The sequence below is a fragment of the Abramis brama genome (assembly GCF_963993115.1).
Source record: "Abramis brama genome assembly, chromosome: 24".
NCBI classification, from domain to species: Eukaryota; Metazoa; Chordata; class Actinopteri; order Cypriniformes; family Leuciscidae; genus Abramis; species Abramis brama.
This window is the reverse complement of record NC_139986.1, coordinates 709,658-727,500: the sequence shown is the minus strand read 5'-3', so window position 1 is coordinate 727,500 and position 17,843 is coordinate 709,658. Positions and strand designations below refer to the sequence as shown.

General features: G+C 39.3%; 1 protein-coding gene across 1 annotated transcript in view; it reads right to left on the bottom strand.

Moving 5' to 3' along the window:
* Positions 1 to 17,843, bottom strand: part of reck (reversion-inducing-cysteine-rich protein with kazal motifs) — a 69,805-nt gene that overhangs the window by 33,378 nt on the left and 18,584 nt on the right. The window contains exons 2-10 of the mRNA XM_084103050.1: positions 13,291 to 13,352; positions 10,687 to 10,761; positions 9,530 to 9,566; positions 9,125 to 9,210; positions 8,884 to 8,931; positions 7,301 to 7,334; positions 5,828 to 6,025; positions 3,710 to 3,974; positions 2,561 to 2,734 (exon numbers count right to left, since the gene is read on the bottom strand). Coding sequence (XP_083959176.1) covers positions 2,561 to 2,734; positions 3,710 to 3,974; positions 5,828 to 6,025; positions 7,301 to 7,334; positions 8,884 to 8,931; positions 9,125 to 9,210; positions 9,530 to 9,566; positions 10,687 to 10,761; positions 13,291 to 13,352 — 979 coding nt within the window. The remainder of the gene's footprint in view (positions 1 to 2,560; positions 2,735 to 3,709; positions 3,975 to 5,827; positions 6,026 to 7,300; positions 7,335 to 8,883; positions 8,932 to 9,124; positions 9,211 to 9,529; positions 9,567 to 10,686; positions 10,762 to 13,290; positions 13,353 to 17,843) is intronic.

Genomic DNA, 17,843 nt, shown 5'->3' with positions numbered 1-17,843 from the left:
CTGACAACCTCGTCTGGTCAGGGTGAAGTTATGTCTTCTGCCCGTCTGGGTTTGTTTGTGCAGAGGTAAACGCTGTGGGACGTCTCTCAGACCCGCTGTGCTTCCTTCAGGGTGAGTATACGGCACCGCAGGCATTCCCGACACTCGTCCCCTCCGCTGTCTTCCGTGTTTGCCTTCAGCACGCTTTGAAATCCGCAGGAGTGCCCGCCACCCAATCAACCCCAGGAATCCTTCAAAGAAATCAAAGCCAGCGTTTGTTTTCCTGAACTCCAGATCCCATCGGAGAAGCAGGGGTGCCATCATCTCCGGCACTGCGATCCATCAGGCTCAGCCAAACAAAACAATACCCAGAATACTTCACATTGCACTGGATTCCTTCCTCGCCCTGGGGTTCACAGTCACTTTATCTATCTTTTTATATATCTTTTAAGTATCTAGGGATTTATCTATTTATTTTTCTATTTATGATAAAGCAATATGTTTTATTGAGAAGTAAAGTAAAAATACTAATGACGATAGATCAAAAGTGCCTAAGGTCCAGTCAATAGATGTTTTATTGCCCGCCACTCATAAATCGCACTTCAGAATATTGTGTACAGGTGTGAGCACTGCTTTTGGTCATTCTCATGATCATGTGCTTGATCTGTGCCAGGTTCAGTGTGAGTTTCAGTGTCTTGGGTCAGCCAGACTCTCCACCAGCTCCCGCCACCAGCCGTTACTAGATTCAGAATCTGGAGGTCCGCACTTCCACTGTGATGCTCTCACGAGGTCTGAACAACATGACAAGCCATTTCATCATCTAACTAGGCTTGTTATGACACTTTCACAAGCTCTTTGTGTAAGTCGCACTCATTGTTTTAAAGGCCTGAAACTCGAACTTTTGAGAGGGCTCATGGGATTGACGAGTGCAGCGTGTAAGCGTTGGTGGGAAACCAGCGGTCCTGTCACAGTGATCCATGCCTTTCTGACCTGAAAACAATGCTGGGCTACTGCTGCCATCATAAATCATGCTGTCTACATCTGTAACCCACAGAGAGAACGGGCAGGCCAGAGAGAAACCCCACAGTATGACTGCAGGATGTTCATTTTCCCATGTAACATAGACCTTGTGTTCAGTTACAGAATAGCATCCGATCTCATGAAGCTGCTGAAACCCTGTCTTATAACAATATTACTGAAGCGAAGCTATAGCTGGATATATGATCATTAATTATATGCCTATTTTATACAACAGTCCAATAAACAAGAAGTTAATATTGAGTAACATTAGACACAATGTTACTTGCTTTGCAATGAAAACAGCCAACAAAACAAAAACATCTCAAACAAAGCATAATGCTGTTTTATTACTGAATGAATCAATGCTTTGAACAAATCTGTCAAGTAAATGATTCAATGACTCACTCATGAAAACAGTGACTTGACTTGTTCCAGGATGAATCAGCATTTTTGAACAAACTGGTTGAGTAAATGATTAAATGACTCATTCCAGTGCCGTTATTGTTAACTACAAATGACTGAAAATAGTTTTCTTTAATTGAAATAAAGTTGAAATAAAATGTTATATGAAATGCTGCCTTGGCAACTAACAAATATAATAAGTTAAAGTTCTAAAATGAATAAACTTTCAAATTAAAATGAAAACTGAAAATATAAAAATAAAAGCTTATTTAAAATATAAATAAACACTACAATAGTATAAAACACTAACTCACTCTTGAAGACAGTCACTTTTTTGTTCCTGAATATATCAGTGTTTTTGAACAAATCTTTCATGTAAATGATTCAATGACTCATTCCAGTGTTGTTTTATTAACAAACTAAAATGAAAACTACTGAAAATAGTTTTCATTGATTGAAATAAACCTGAAATGTTAGATGAAAAATAAGCTTAAAAACACTGCATTGGCAACTAACAAATATAATAAGTTGTGAAGCTGAAGTTCTAAAATGACTAAAACTGAAATAATAAAATTAAAGCTACACATAAAAAAAATACTAAAAATTAAAATTAAAATGAAAACAAAAAATAAAAGCTTGTTCAAAATATAAATAAACACTACAATAGTATAAAACACTAACTAACTCTTAAAGACAGTCACTTGTTTTGTTCTTGAATATATCAGTGGGGTTTTTTTTAGATTTAGTTTTGACTTTTTATTGTGATAGGATAGTATAGAGTGGACAGGAAGCGAGGCGAGAGGGGGATCGGGATCGGGATCGGGATCGGGAAAGGTCCACGATCTGGGATTCGAACTTGGGTTGCCCGAAGCGCAGCTATATGTCGGCGCTGCACACGAGGCTATCGGCGCTGACTCTATCAGTGTTTTTGTACGAATCAGTTAAATGAATGATTCAAATGACTCACTCAAAAAGACAGCCACTTGTCGCCACCTACTGGCGTAACAATGTAACCTGCAGAAAGACCAATGGGAAAAATCCCCAGAGCTAATGCACAGACTCACAGTCTGTCTGGAACAAACACGGACGAGCGGAGTGATAGAAAGTGTGAAAAAGTGCCAGTGCATCAGCAGATTTATAGCAGGAAAGTGTTCCGGACCTGTTGTTGAAGTTGGTGCAGTAGCTGAGCTCTTTGCAGCCTAACTGGCAGGGCTCCCTCACGTCCGCCAGGCAGGTGATGAGGTCCATCTCAACCGGGTTATATTCACAGTGCTGGTCAAACTCCTGCCATGTCTGAGTGCCCCAGTTGGTGCTGATCTCCAGGCACATGTTCCTAACAAACAGGGAAGATATGGATCACGTTAGTCTCAGAGCAATTCAATTCATATTTATTTGTATAGTGCTTTTCACAATACACATAGTTTCAAAGCAGCTTTACAGAAAATGCTTGAGTCCATATTACAATTTATAAAACGGTTAGTTCCAATCCTTGATTCTGATTGGTCAATAGCTGTGTTTTAGTCACGATAAACCGCTTCACCCAACGGTTCTACGTATCACTACACAACACCCCTAGCAACCACTCTTAGCAACTTAAACACATGTTTGTTCTCATTGAAATTGTTCATTAGAGTATTGTGAGAGATCGAGTAAGCGAGTGTACCTGCATTTACAGTAGATATAGCATTTTCCTTCAGGTCAGTCCTATATTCATAATAAAAAAATCAGTTTGAATATCTGCTGCGATATCTTGTCTTTTTTAACAGTTAAGGGGCTTTCTGTGCCCATAGTCATTTGTCAGCAGCGTCTTCCTTCTCCATGATCACACGTTTGAGTCCTTTCAATATAAAAGTCTTCTCTACTGACTGACTCACTCATAAAGACAGTCTTTGTCTCCATCTAATGGTGAAATAATGTATGTAACTTTTGTTGCTGTTTACGGTCAGGGACTATTTTTTCCAGCGGAAGGAATCCTTTTAGTGATTTTACTTCATGAAAGTTGCATAGATACATATTTTTCAGCTTTAATATTTGTATTGTGTGGTAACCGTTTTATAAAAGCAATAAGGTACTCGAGGCTAGTGCTGTATCGTGAATAAGTGACGTCTGAGGGTTTACTCCGCCTAACAACGGCCTTCAGCCGTGACTTATTCACGGTACAGCACAGCCTCTCGTACCTTATTGCTCACTTAGAGTGACCTGTTATCAGCGGTGACTGTCTAAGCTGTGTATTTCAGAAATGTACATATACAAAATCACAGTTAGCGAAAAGTCTATTCCCTTCCCGTCCGATGGGCTCGGCGCTGACCTGCAGTGGGACGTGTTGGCCTTGGAGCAGCAGTGCAGTTTAGCGCAGTCCATCTTGGCGATGGGTGGGGATTCGGGGTGGGTCTCGGTGGGGGGGTGAGCGCTGCCCAAGAAGCACTGCCACAGCGGGTCCTGCGGGAGAGGCTGGCTGCCACACTCTGTGATCAGACCGTCCATGATCTCCTGCTCCGTCGTCATGGTGCGCAGGATCCGCTTACAGGCGGTCTGACAGTGAGCCTCCACCGCCCGGTCACAGCAGTACAAACCTGAACACACACACACACACACACACACACACACACACAGAGTCATTTACCTCAATCAGTTCAAACCGTCGTTTTCAATCAATCGCTTCAAATCCTGACACTGTTCGTTTTTAGAAGTTTGTAGAAAGTGTTCGCCTGCATGAAAAAAAAATTTAATTAAAGGAATTAATTCCTTTAAAGGAATTACAGAGCAAATAAATAAATATTGCAATAAATTTGGAAAGATTGTGCGATAATATTGTAAAAGGGTTTTTTTTGAGAATAATGTTCATGATTACTTAACGACGACCTCTTTTCAGAGGTCTTCTTCAGTGTTTAGTGTGTAATGTTGCAGTTTGATCATGAAAAAGCTCCAGTTCTTCTCTATATCAGTGTCAGTGTTTCTGAACTCCTGAAACGCCTCCATTGTAGTCTTGAGTTTCTCCTGGGAACACGTCTCAAAATTCTGCATTATAATAATTAATATGCAGAATAAAGGGGCGGGGCCTGGTTGAGTTAGTTAGTAGTGTGTTAAACTGGCGGTTATGGTAAGGGGCGGGGCATTTCCCAAACACACTCGAAGCGCTCGACCAATCACAACACACTGCTCCAGCCGACCAATCAGAGCACAGTGTGCTTTTCAGAAGGAGGGGCTTCATAGAGACAGGAAGTAAACAGAGCGTTACTGACAGACTGGGAAGAGAGGAGCCGCAACAATCGAGAATATGAGGAGAATAATCAACATTCAAGCAGGAAAACCTGTTCTAGTAGAGCCTGAAACAACATCAAGACTTTGTAAAAAGGCCTTAATATGTTCTGTTTAAATAAATCCTTACTATAGTATACAACACAATGGACAATATTTATTGATTTACTTTTGTTTTTACTCATGTTAATACTCATGTATTACTCATTTTTACTCATGTTTTACTCATGTTTTACTCATCTAATGCTGTGTCTTAGAAGATCGCATGATCTGTTTTCCCCCTTTAGACAAATAATAGTTGCACATGTCTAAATTAAGTTAAAAACATTAATTATTCATGAGGTTAATCATCAGCTGGACTGCAAAATAATAAAATCAAAAACCTTTGATGGAATACATAGTATAATAGGCAGTCTCAAAGAGACAAACCCAATTTATTAAACTTCAGTTTGCATACTTGTTCTCCACACTTAAAGTCTGAAGTTTGTTGGGAAAACAGTGAAAAAACAGTGAAATATTATTATAATGTAAATCATCAGTTTTCTATGTGAATATACAGTAAAGTGTAATTTATTCCTGTGATCAAAGCTGAATTTTCAGCATCATTACTCCAGTCTTCAGTGTCACATGATCCTTCAGAAATCACTCTAATATGATGATTTGATGATCAAGAAATTATGATTATTATCGGTGTGTAAAACAGTTGTGTTGCTTCAGATTTCTATGGGAATCGTCATACATTTTATTTTTCAGAATTAATAGAAAGTTTAAAAAAAATGCATTTGTTTATTATGTTTTTAATGTCAAAATGAGGAATTTCTTGTCATTACTTGTCCCACACCTTTAAAGGGTAGTTTATACTGTTGACTCAGTGTTGTCAGTGGCACACACTATGATGTCATAGAAGGGCTTCTTGACACCACTGACCTCATCGCATACTTGCTTGTGTTTAAATGTTAACATGTAGCAAAATGTATCACCATAATAAAAAAAGTATCATTGTTTCCATGGCAGTTTCCAGCTCACATGTTCCTGTCTGAAACTGAAGCCTGTGATTTTCAGCATGCTCTAGAAGCAAAGGCCCAAGAGCTAATACTCCTCAAATCCCCGCGCGTTGACCGCTACTCGCCGTTGTCTGTGTGATCGGGATAGCAGTGTTAGTACTCACTGTCAATCGGGCTTCTGATGGGGTATGATTTGGTGTAGTTGGCCACACAGCCGATGAGCTGAGGGCTGATGCTCTGGCAATACTCCTTCACCGCGTTGATCTGGGAGACGGTAGGCGATGAGTCCGTGCGGAAGATGGCCTGGCAGTATTCCCGACAGTTCGTGTGTCTCCCAGCGTAACTGCAGCACACTGAGCCCACTGGAGGACACACACACACACACACACACACACACACACACACACATGAGGAGACATCTCTATGGGCCCAATTTTAAGGATCTAAGCTCATGGTCTAAAGCACATTTAGGGCGTCCGAATCCACTTTTGCTAGTTTAACGACAGGAAAAATGGTCGGCGCTCCCGGTGCATTGTCTAAAAGGGTTGTCCCTATACTCTTAATGAGTAATGGGTGTGTTTTGTCTCTATTCTCTTAATGAGTAATGGGTGTGTTTTGTCTCTATTCTCTTAATGAGTAATGGGTGTGTTTTGGGCGTAACGTGCAATAAACCAATCAGAGTCTCGTCTTCCATTCCCTTTAAAAGACAGTTGCGCTCGTGCCATGACGGATTCGCTATTTACATGGAGGAATTAGCAAGCGGAAAAACTGAACGCTTCTCTAGCGAGGAAATGGATCTGCTTGTGTGCGAGGTTAAAGCTATGTGTGTGTGTGTGTGTGTGTGTGTGTGTGTGTGTGTGAGAGGTTAAAGCGCAAGCAGACCATCTGCGGGACAAACCGGATTCCACCATATCTTTATGTACACAATATTAATCTTTTGCATCATAATCCTTTTTCTTTTAATATTTGGCTAGTTTGTGTGCTGTTGCGCGTCCCTGTGTGTGTAATAATCAGAGAGTGTACGCGTGTTGTGGACCCGCCTATAGGCTCATATTACTAATACGCCATTTCCGCCTATTTAAATAACAAAACAATACTGCGCCATTGACTTTAGAGCCGGTTTCAGTCGGTCAACGGCTCAGTCTATTTCAGTTCCTCAAAATATCAACGCTCCATCAATGCGCCGGAACACACACTCGTTCTCAGACCAGCAGCCCATGGGCCACAGATGGGCGCTAACGCATTCGCTATTTAAACAACGTGGCGCAGGACGAGAAAATGAAAACTGCGTCAGGCTGAATCTAGCGAAACACACTTGCGTCGCGCCTGGCGCTACACTGCGTCGAGTGTGTGTGATCGGGGCCGACATCTCACCGCTTGTTTACAGAATAAAGAAGCTTGTCAGATATTTCCAAACAGTATGAACACAAATAAGCACTTCATCTAGATGTGAGATCCATGACAGCCTGAAGGTCAGCAGGGTAAAGGTCATGACCTTGCCTCCCAGGCACATCAACAACTCAATCTCATTTCCTCTTAATCCTGGAGGACTGACATCAGAGGACAGTACAAGCTTGGAGATAAACGAGATCCAGACGGACTTCTCACTGATAACCTTCTCATGCAGTTCTGCTTACTTTCATTTTTGGTGATACAGCTGTAGAGCGGCTTCTGAAAGAGAACAAAACACACTTTAGAAGATTGCAAGTATTTTTGTCTTTATAAAAACAAATAAAATATGAAGACACAAAACATTTTAAAAAACACCCAGGTTTTTCTTTTTTTTCCTTTTGTTTAATTAAAGGACTTTTGGTCTATTAGTCAAAATTTTATTTTATTTTATTTTATTTTTCATTTTATTTTATTTAAACTTTTCACACAAAGCTGTTGTTTGCACAATGGAGTTGACTACTTTTTAATGAAAATGTTATTTTTTCACTGCACTGTTCCTTTAAGACTGCTTCTCCAACTAAAACATTAGCCAACAAATGACCAATAATTATTTCAGATTTTATGTCCACTACCATTCAAAAGTTTGGGGTTTAGTAAGATTAAAAAAAATACATGAATACATTTAAATGTAAATATATTTATAATGTTACAAAAGATTTCTATTTCCAATAAATGTTGTTATTTTGAACTTTCTATTCATCAAAGAATCCTGTAAAATAAAATGTATCGCTGTTTCCAAAACTGTTTTCAAAATTGATAATAACAAGAGTCATTAGTTATAATTGAGTACCAAAAATAATTAATAATTCAGCACCAAATCAACATATTAGCATATATTTCTAAAGGATCATGTGAAATGGAGTTAAGTTTGCACAGAGACTGCTCAGAAACGAAGGGCCTAAATCAGCCGAAAACAGGCTTTAAATGAATAACACACACGAGTCTCAGAGCGGCTAGACAAACAAACACAGAGAATATTGTGCAGCGAAAGACTGATGGAGTCACAGATAAAGACTCTGCGTCTGTGAGTTAAAATGGACTGTAGCTGACTGCACTAAAGCATAATTCACAATATGAAGAAGTGCCATAACTGTACATGAATAACATTTATCCTCAAGCTGGACGATTGCTGGTGTCACTCATGTCTGTAGTGCAAACAAGTTATGTGGCGAAGTTTAAAAGGGCTTTATGTAAGAGTTTTCATGTAACTGCTTTTTTATTGCCAATGTCTGAACAGCTTGTAAGGAAACTTAAAGAACGAGACCTGTGTTTCAAACTTCCTTCTTCTAAGCGAAGACTGAAAAAGACCTTCTCTGTGAGAATATTGGGGTCTTGAATCCCGTTGAGTCTGTTGTTTGTTACGAGCTCCTGTAGTTCACTGAACGGCCACTGGTGGCGCTATAACAAGAGCTGCTCACTTCTACATATAACCTCTTTAAAGGTTGTATCAGCGATTTCAGGCCCAAACATAAATGATCACATTCATCTAATCTTTCCTAACGATCCGCTAGCTGCCCGCCCCATGCCGTCAAAAAAACACGTCTCTGTAGGCTCTGAAATCTGCACACAAAAACAGTCGGTTTCACCACCACTCAAAACCAAAATAAATAGTGTTCCAACCAATCACGGACGGGGGGGGGGGGTGTTGTGAGGTTTTCGCGTGCAGCCGTCATAGGCAGCCGTGCACGAGCGCAAAACCTCACAACACAAAAGAACATCAGCATTTGTAAACTGAAGAAAGCAGGTAAAATAGAGGTAAAACTCCCACCTCTGTGTCTTTCTTGCATACTTTAGTGATGTCATTTTTCGACAATGCCTGAATAGAAGAGAAACATATTAAAATCTCAAAGAATCCCAGGCGAGTCGATCAGCTTCATTCACACGGCAGATTCAAAGCAGAGATACAGGAAAATATTTATTATTTTGAGGCATCTCCATCTGTGTGTGTGTGTGTATGTGTGTGTGTGTGTGTGTGAGTGAGTGAGTGTGTGTGTGTGTGAGTGTGTGACCTGTTTGCAGTCGCGTCGGCAGTCGCTGTTGATGGCCAGTTCACAGCAGCCCAAACCCACCCAGCCATCAGACTTCCTCGACGCTCCTGAAACCATTAAAGAAACCAGTGACCTTTACATCAGACTGGATGAAACACAATAAATAATTGCAAATGTTTCTTTAATGACCATCAAAACAACACAGCATTAATCTGAGCAAATATTTCATCCTGACATGCTTTAATGTTCTCAGCTCGCTCTGCTTCTTCAAAGGAGTTGAGCGGGCGTGCGAGGTGCAGTGTGACTGAGGTGAGGGATGATGTTTGTGCATCTGGGAGGCATTAGCCTTTAGAGACTCTAAATCCTCTCGTTCTCTAAAGACTGGCACAGGTTGAGGAGACAGGTGTGTGTGTGTGTGTCACGTACCGGGTAATGTGCTGTTGATGCAGATCCAGAGCTCATTCTGCAAAACAACCAGGAGATGTTGAGCATTACAGCAACTGAAAACACCTGTCACACACACACACACACACACACACTCACACACACACACACACACTCACACTCACACTCACACTCACACACACACACTCACACGCACACGCACACGCACACTCACACTCACACTCACACACACACACACACACACACTCACACACACTCACACACACACACACACACACACACACACTCACACACACACACTCACACACACACTCACACACACACACAGACACACGCAGAATATTTGAATATTTAAAAAATAATAATGTGTAGTTAAATGTTTTACTAAAATGTTTACGATTTCATTATTTATAATGGGTGTGGGTTAGGGCTGTCCTGTTCAAACGTTTGTTCCTGAAAGAGTCTCTTCTGCTTGCCAAAGCTGCAGCAAAAATACAGTTTTATTATATTTATCAAAAATTACTCTTATTATTTGCACTGGTGTTTTTCACTCGTGAGTGAATGTGACTCCGCTTTAATTACAAGTAGATGAACATGAGCCACAGAATGCATTATTGCGATCATAAACTCCTGCGGTCGGATCCACACGATCCCGGGAACATCCGAGCGGAGCCTGGGCTCTGGCGAGATCATCGACCCAATAAACAGGACATTCTGCGTCACACACACACACACACACACTCTGGCGTCCGCAACACAAGCCCGTCAAACACAGCAAGAGCACAAAAACAATGTGGGTTTGGTGCATTAGAGTAAAAAAACAAGCTTGATCTGGAGTCTGAAATGCTTTCGAACACATTTCAAAGATAGCAAGAGATTTTCTATGCTTCCAAAATCCATTTGCATCCATTTGGGTGAATGAGCGTCCGGATGAAACAGGCCTGAGGCTTCCCTGAGGATAATTAGAGACTGAGTGTAATTGCATATTGCCGGCGCTGGCTTTCCAGCTGTGTAACTAAAGGAAAGAGGGTGGAGGACGTTCATCCTGGTTCCTCTGAGTGAAACGCACCACAGCTCGACAGGAAGTGACATCATCGCTCGGTGTTTAGGACTTCCTGTGCGGCCACGGCGACGGCTTTAATGTAAACAGAGATGTGTAGAGTTGAGGAATGCCTTACCAGAGACTCTGGGCAGTAACTCGGCAAACGCAGGAGAAGATGCTTCAGACGCGACTCGCTCCTGATGCTCGCGAGCTGCAAGAGGAAACAAACACTCACTTCAGTGATTAAACTCTGCAGCATCATGTGACCCCTCTGCAAACCTCTGTGTGTGTGTGTGTTCTGGATGTGTGTGAGACGGGTCAGATGCGTGTCGTGTGTGTTTGGGAGAACGATCAAGATCAGTTCCAGCTCATGGTTTGGCCAGTGTTTGCCTCTGTGTTGTTGAAGGATAATTAGTGACAAACAAAAGGAGGACATTTGGATTTGCTGGCAGATGTTTCAAATATTTCCTAAGAAAAGTCTGACTCGTCATGAGGAAATTGAGAGAACTGGCTGTACAAAAAATGCACTTTTATTTTTTTACTCTTTTCAGAGACTGAGACATCAGAGACATCATCAGTTGTAATTATTTGTCACTATCTGACACTCGTCAGCCAAATCAGAGGACATGGAGGCGGAGCTCTGCCAGCTTCAACCAATCACATGAATTTGGAAAAACATTTGGAAACAATCATTATTTTTGCAATTCTATCTGGAGACATTAATGCATATATCTATGCTTTTCTACACTAATTTCATAAAATAGCGGTGACTCCGCCCACACGAGCAGGGACTCCGCCCGCAATAGATGTGACCCCGCCCACACGAGCAGTGACTCCGCCCACATGAGCAGTGACTCCGCCCACCGCACAAAGAGTGGCCCCTCAGATAAATCAAGCTGTGAAAGTTTCTCTCTTTCTCTCTCCTCTTCATGTTTTGTTTTGAGGGTAAATCAATGGCGGGTGCCAGCAGGGCTTCTAAAGGACTCTTCTCCTCTTCTCAAAGTCTCTTCAAAGCATCGGCTGTCCATTAGGATGAAACGTTCTGGCGATTACCATCTGCACGTTCCCTCCTCGCTCGCTCTCTAACAAGGTGTCATTATTCTCTCCTCCTAATCTCCTCTTTTACACACACCCGTCTCCCATCTGATGGGCTTTTAGCTTTCCTTCGGCTCGTTCTTTAATGCTGTTTTCTGTATGTTTTGATCCTGTGGTCACTGGCAGGACAGTGTTTCTCTGGGTTAGAGAGGGTTAACAGCGCTCCTACTACTGACTGACCCGCTTTAACTTCATCAAAAGCTCCATTCAGAAGTGTGTTTCATGTCCTCGATTCTGTGTAAGTCGGTTTGGGACGAAGAGCGCGAAACAAACTAAAAGAGACAGCTTTTATTTGCTCTTTTTCAACTCTTTTTTCACCTTCAAAGGAAGAACATCTCACCATTATATATCCAGAACAGCTCCACAATAACATTTGTGTTTGCTTTTATTCATGCTTGTTTTGAACGAAATTATATTTTTCAACTTTCTCCATGGTAGATGTTTGAGCCTAATATGATCATTTAAATATGGCAGTCACTCAGTATAATATTACCATCTGAAGTTATCTGGTTAACTGGTGCTCTTCGTGTGGTGGTCATAAATGACCGAATGTTTTTATTTTATTTAAATGAAGGGAATGTAATATATTTTAGTTTGATAATGTTTTTTTATTAATTTTTTTGTATTTTTAGGGGATTTTATGGCACTACATTATATTTATGCTGTATTTATAATCTATTTATTCACTTTTTGCACATAGACCTGAAAAATAAATTTCCAACTTAAACTGTGGTAAATCTTGAATGCTTTAAAGCACAGACTGAAGTTTGATCTCTTTTCAAAGACGACACTTGGCAAATTATTGCTCAAGTAAAAAAATTTTTTAAAAAAGTGAACTGAAAAAGTTACAGAATTTTACGTTTATTGTTATGTAAAATGCACAAAAATACTATTTTCAATGAAATCTATATTTTCAAGAAAATCTAAATAAATTGTGTTAAAAATGTGATGTTGATATCTCAAAAAAGGATCTTTTAGTGAGATGCTGTTCGGCTGCAGTACCAAACGCTTCCACTAGAGGAAATTCGTTTCCCATTCATTTCCAATGCGCTCATTTCTGACCGCGAGGAGCACAAGTGCCTGTAATCCATTTAACCTGTAATCTTGTCCATGATTTTTTTGTGTGTTCACACAGCAAGTGCCAAAACCTTTACCACGTTTCGTACCATTCCGTACTTTTCCACAAAGTAAAGCTGCCAGTTAATTCATCTGGCACATTTATTAATAAAAAAAGAATGCATTGGAAATTAACACATTAACGCAAATTAACAATTCATGCCCCCTGCCCCGTACATAAATTCCAAATGTATGTAATATTACTGATAATTTTTGTCATGTCTCTTCAATGATTCACTTAAATATCCTTTAGTCAGCAAATAGTGATTATATGCAATTAATTGGATATTTTTATTATCTCTCTCAAACAGTATTCAGATAATAATCAGGGATTTTATATGAGAACACTGACAGTCACATTCCCTTTTGTTTCAACTCAGATTTTTCCTTGAAAGGTCAGAGACAAAGAACCATTTTTCCTTCGTTACATATTTGTGGAAGCCTTTCTCTATATGGCCGAAGCTGCATTAATGGCATTAATGTCTTCATATGTTTTTGCATCAGTTGTGTCGGTGTGAGTGTGTCGTACCTGTTCACACGCTCCCTTACACTGAGGAAAGTGTTCTGCAGCATGATGGCAGCAGGAGGGATCTGGAGAGAGAGAGAGAGAGAGAGAGAGAGAGAGAGAGAGAGAGAGCGCAAGTTCAGTTCATTCCATCCAATGTACTCCCAACATATTTCACTTTAAGCCCCGCTGACGGAGAATACCTTTTGTCGGCACTTTGTATTCACCCATAAATAGTCAGTCTACTGTGTAGGTATCTTGAAATGGGCAGTTGGCAGTTAATCATTATGGGATTTCAATTCTCCTCACACTATATATGGACATTTACTGAAGCTCTGGTTAGATTTAAATAAACATCAATGCTACACTCGAAGAAAAGTCCATAAAAATAGCTGTTAATATGAAGACATTTTCTGAATCGATTTCACAGGTGTTTTATCCGTGTTTTGAATCACACATTGCACTGCATCGTGTTTTAGGGTGAAATTAAACATCTGTAAAAATAACAGATAATGTCCGGGGCAGAATATTACCAGCACCTTTTCCGTTTTTGTTTTTCTACAGATTCTTTTTCCTACAGTGAATGAATTTCCTGAAAACCCCAAATAAAGATAAAAATATTCTTCATCCTGGTGCAAAAAAACTACGGGAGAAACATCAGTTTGAACCGAGAGACAAAGTTTGAACTTCCTACTATAGGAAAACAATGTAGAATGAGACCTGAAGTCAGAACTTTACAACTAGGACATTTCAATATAAAGCAATTGTGAATCAATTTTTTCAGTGTGTGGCATTGCATTCAGGCAGATGTACAGCTAATGATAAAACTTAAATTTAAATGCACTAGGGTTCTATATAAATGAACTATAACAGTAACAATAACAGTAACTGTAACACTAATAGTAACATTAACTGTAACAGTAACACCAACACTAACTTTAACTGTAACACTAACTTTAACTGTAACTGTAACAGTAACACTAACAGTAGCAGTAGCTGTAACAATAGCTGTAACACGAACACTAACAGTAACGGTAGCAGTAGCTGTAACAATAGCTGTAACACGAACACTAACAGTAACAGTAGCAGTAGCTGTAACTGTAACAGTAACCGTAACAGTGACACTAACAGTAGCAGTAGCTGTAACAGTAACACTAACAGTAACAATAACAGTAACACTAACTGTAACCGTAACAGTAACACTAACACTAACACGAACACTAACAGTAGCGGTAGCAGTAACACTTACAGTAACACTAACAGTAGCAGTAGCTGTAACAGTAGCTGTAACACGAACACTAACAGTAACAGTAACGGTAGCAGTAGCTGTAACAGTAGCTGTAACACGAACACTAACAGTAACAGTAGCAGTAGCTGTAACTGTAACAGTAACCGTAACAGTGACACTAACAGTAGCAGTAGCTGTAACAGTAACACTAACAGTAACAATAACACTAACACTAACACTAACTGTAACCGTAACAGTAACACTAACAGTAGCAGTAGCTGTAACAGTAACACTAACAGTAACAATAACAATAACAGTAACAGTAACACTAACTGTAACTGTAACTGTAACCGTAACCGTAACCGTAACCGTAACAGTAACAGTAACACTAACAGTAGCAGTAGCAGTAGCTGTAACAGTAACACTAACTGTAACAATAACAGTAACACTAACAGTAACAGTAGCGGTAGCAGTAACACTTACAGTAACACTAACAGTAACACTAACACTAACAGTAACACTAACAGTAACAGTAGCTGTAACAGTAACAGTAACACTAACACTAACAGTAACAGTAGCGGTAGCAGTAACACTAACATTAACATTAGCGGTAGCAGTAACACTAACAGTAACACTCACAGTAAGAGTAGCGGTAGCGGTAGCAGCAGCAGTAACACTAACAGTAACACTCACAGTAACACACACTAACAGTAATGCTAACAGTAACAGTAGCTGTAACAGTAGCAGTAACAGTAAACTCACAGTAACAGTAGCGGTAGCAGCAACACTGACACTAACAGTAACACTCACAGTAACACACACTAACAGTAATGCTAACAGTAACAGTAGCAGTAACACTAACAGTAACGCTAGCAGTAACACTAACAGTAACACTAACAGTAGCAGTAGCGGTAACAGTAGCAGTAACACTAACAGTAGCAGTAGCGGTAACAGTAACGCTAGCAGTAACACTAACAGTAACACTGACAGTAGCAGTAGCGGTAACAGTAGCAGTAGCGGTAACAGTAGCAGTAACACTAACAGTAGCAGTAGCGGTAACAGTAGCAGTAACAGTAGCAGTAGCAGTAACACTAACAGTAGCAGTAGCGGTAACAGTAGCAGTAACACTAACAGTAGCAGTAGCGGTAACAGTAGCAGTAGCGGTAACAGTAGCAGTAACACTAACAGTAGCAGTAGCGGTAACAGTAGCAGTAACAGTAGCAGTAACAGTAGCAGTAACACTAACAGTAGCAGTAGTGGTAACAGTAGCAGTAACAGTAACAGTAGCAGTAGCAGTAACACTAACAGTAGTAGTAGCGGTAACAGTAGCAGTAATAGTAACAGTAGCAGTAACAGTAACACTAACAGTAACACACACTAACAGTAATGCTAACAGTAACACTCACACTAACAGTAATGCTAACAGTAACACCAACAATAACACTCACACTAACTAACAGTAACACTAACAATAACACTCACACTCACACTAACACTCACACTAACACTCACACTCACACTCACACTAACACTCACACTCACACTAACACTCACACTAACACTCACACTCACACTCACACTCACACTAACACTCACACTCACACTCACACTAACACTAACACTCACACTCACACTCACACTAACTCTAAAGCACCAGACAAAGGAATTTCAGAGATATCCAACAGGAAAATGCATGTGAGAATTCGATCAGACTGAGACACGACGTGAAGCAGAGCTGGAGAAGCGCTATTGTGTGTGAGCGACTGTTTGCTTATAATAATCACAAGGGAGAGTTGTGGCTTTGAAAACTTAAGAAAAACATATTCTCATCTGTTTATGCTCCTCCGGAAAAAGTCATCATTATCAAAATGAAGTACTTTCATCTCAGCCCAGACTCATCCAGGCTGATTCCTTTCATCAGTGTGATTGGATCTGTCTTGTGTGCACTGCTAAGTGCTCTTCTTCAGGGCTGTAGTGCGCTTCTCTGAACGATCTGCTTTCTGTCTCACAGCATCTGGCTTTCAACGAGCAGAAGTGAGAAACGCCTTTCCTTTCATGCTTTCCACACCGGTTTATCGAGCTGACACCAGTGCTTTCTGAACGCGTGTGAGAATGGACACGCAGTGTGAAACGAGTTGTTCTTCTGAGGTCGAGGAATAGAGAAAAACCACTGAATGAACACAGTCGTCTGCATTGATGGCTTCACTGACAGCAACATTCATGATGATATACAGTCACAGTGTGAGTAAAAGGAACACTTGTGCTTTAGTGTACTATACTATACACTACTGTACTATATTTAAGTGAAAGGTTTATTTAACTTCAGATGCATTTAGTGCATGAAGTCAGTGATCCATTAGACAAGAACATTCACGTCTTCTGTTATTCCAACACTGACTGGGCTTTGTGAAGCTGCTGAGGCTGAAGATGCTGATAGATTGGGTTGAGCGGATGTCTTCAGTGTGTTTGCTTCCTGATCGAGTAAAAACGATTTTTTACTACAAAAAAGTTTAATATACTTTTCAAGGCAAAAAGTTAAAAAAATGCAAAAATTATTCATTATTAACTCAACAATATCATCAAATTTTTGCATGACTTTTTACAACCTAAACTTGCCTTATCATAAAAAGGACAAATGATCTGATCTATATTGACTTATTGAATTTTGGACACAGTCTATGACATAATTTCCTGTTTTTGCATGTTTCTGCATGTTGGTCACTCATAACTGATTAGGCAAAGTTTTTTCAAAAGTAAGCAGCAGTAAATAAGTTTTGTTAAGATTAATTGTAAATAATCTTAATCATAATAATAATCATGATATATATATATATATATATATACACAGTATATATATATATATTATTAATTTGACCTTTTTAATGTATTATTATTATTATTATTATTAAAAATAATATTATTTATCATAATTTTACCCTTTTGATTTATTATTATTATTATTATTATTATTTAAAAACATCAACAATTGTAACATTTTAAAATTAATATATAATTAAAATAATTATTATTATCATTATATTTAATGTTTTAAAATAATTATTATTTAAAATAATAACAATAATAAAAGTTTTACTTTTTAAATGTATTATTATTATTATATTTAAGATGATGATAATAATAATAATAGCAATTTTAACATTTTAAAATTATTATTTCAAAAATAACAACAATAATAATAATGCCAAATTGTTTGTTTGTTTGTTTGTTTGTTTGTTTGTTTGTTTGAAAAATGCCATTCCATTTATGAATAATGATATCAGGAAAGTTGCATCACCCTGACATTTTCACTTTATGCCACATAAAAATACATATCTATAAAAAAAAGATT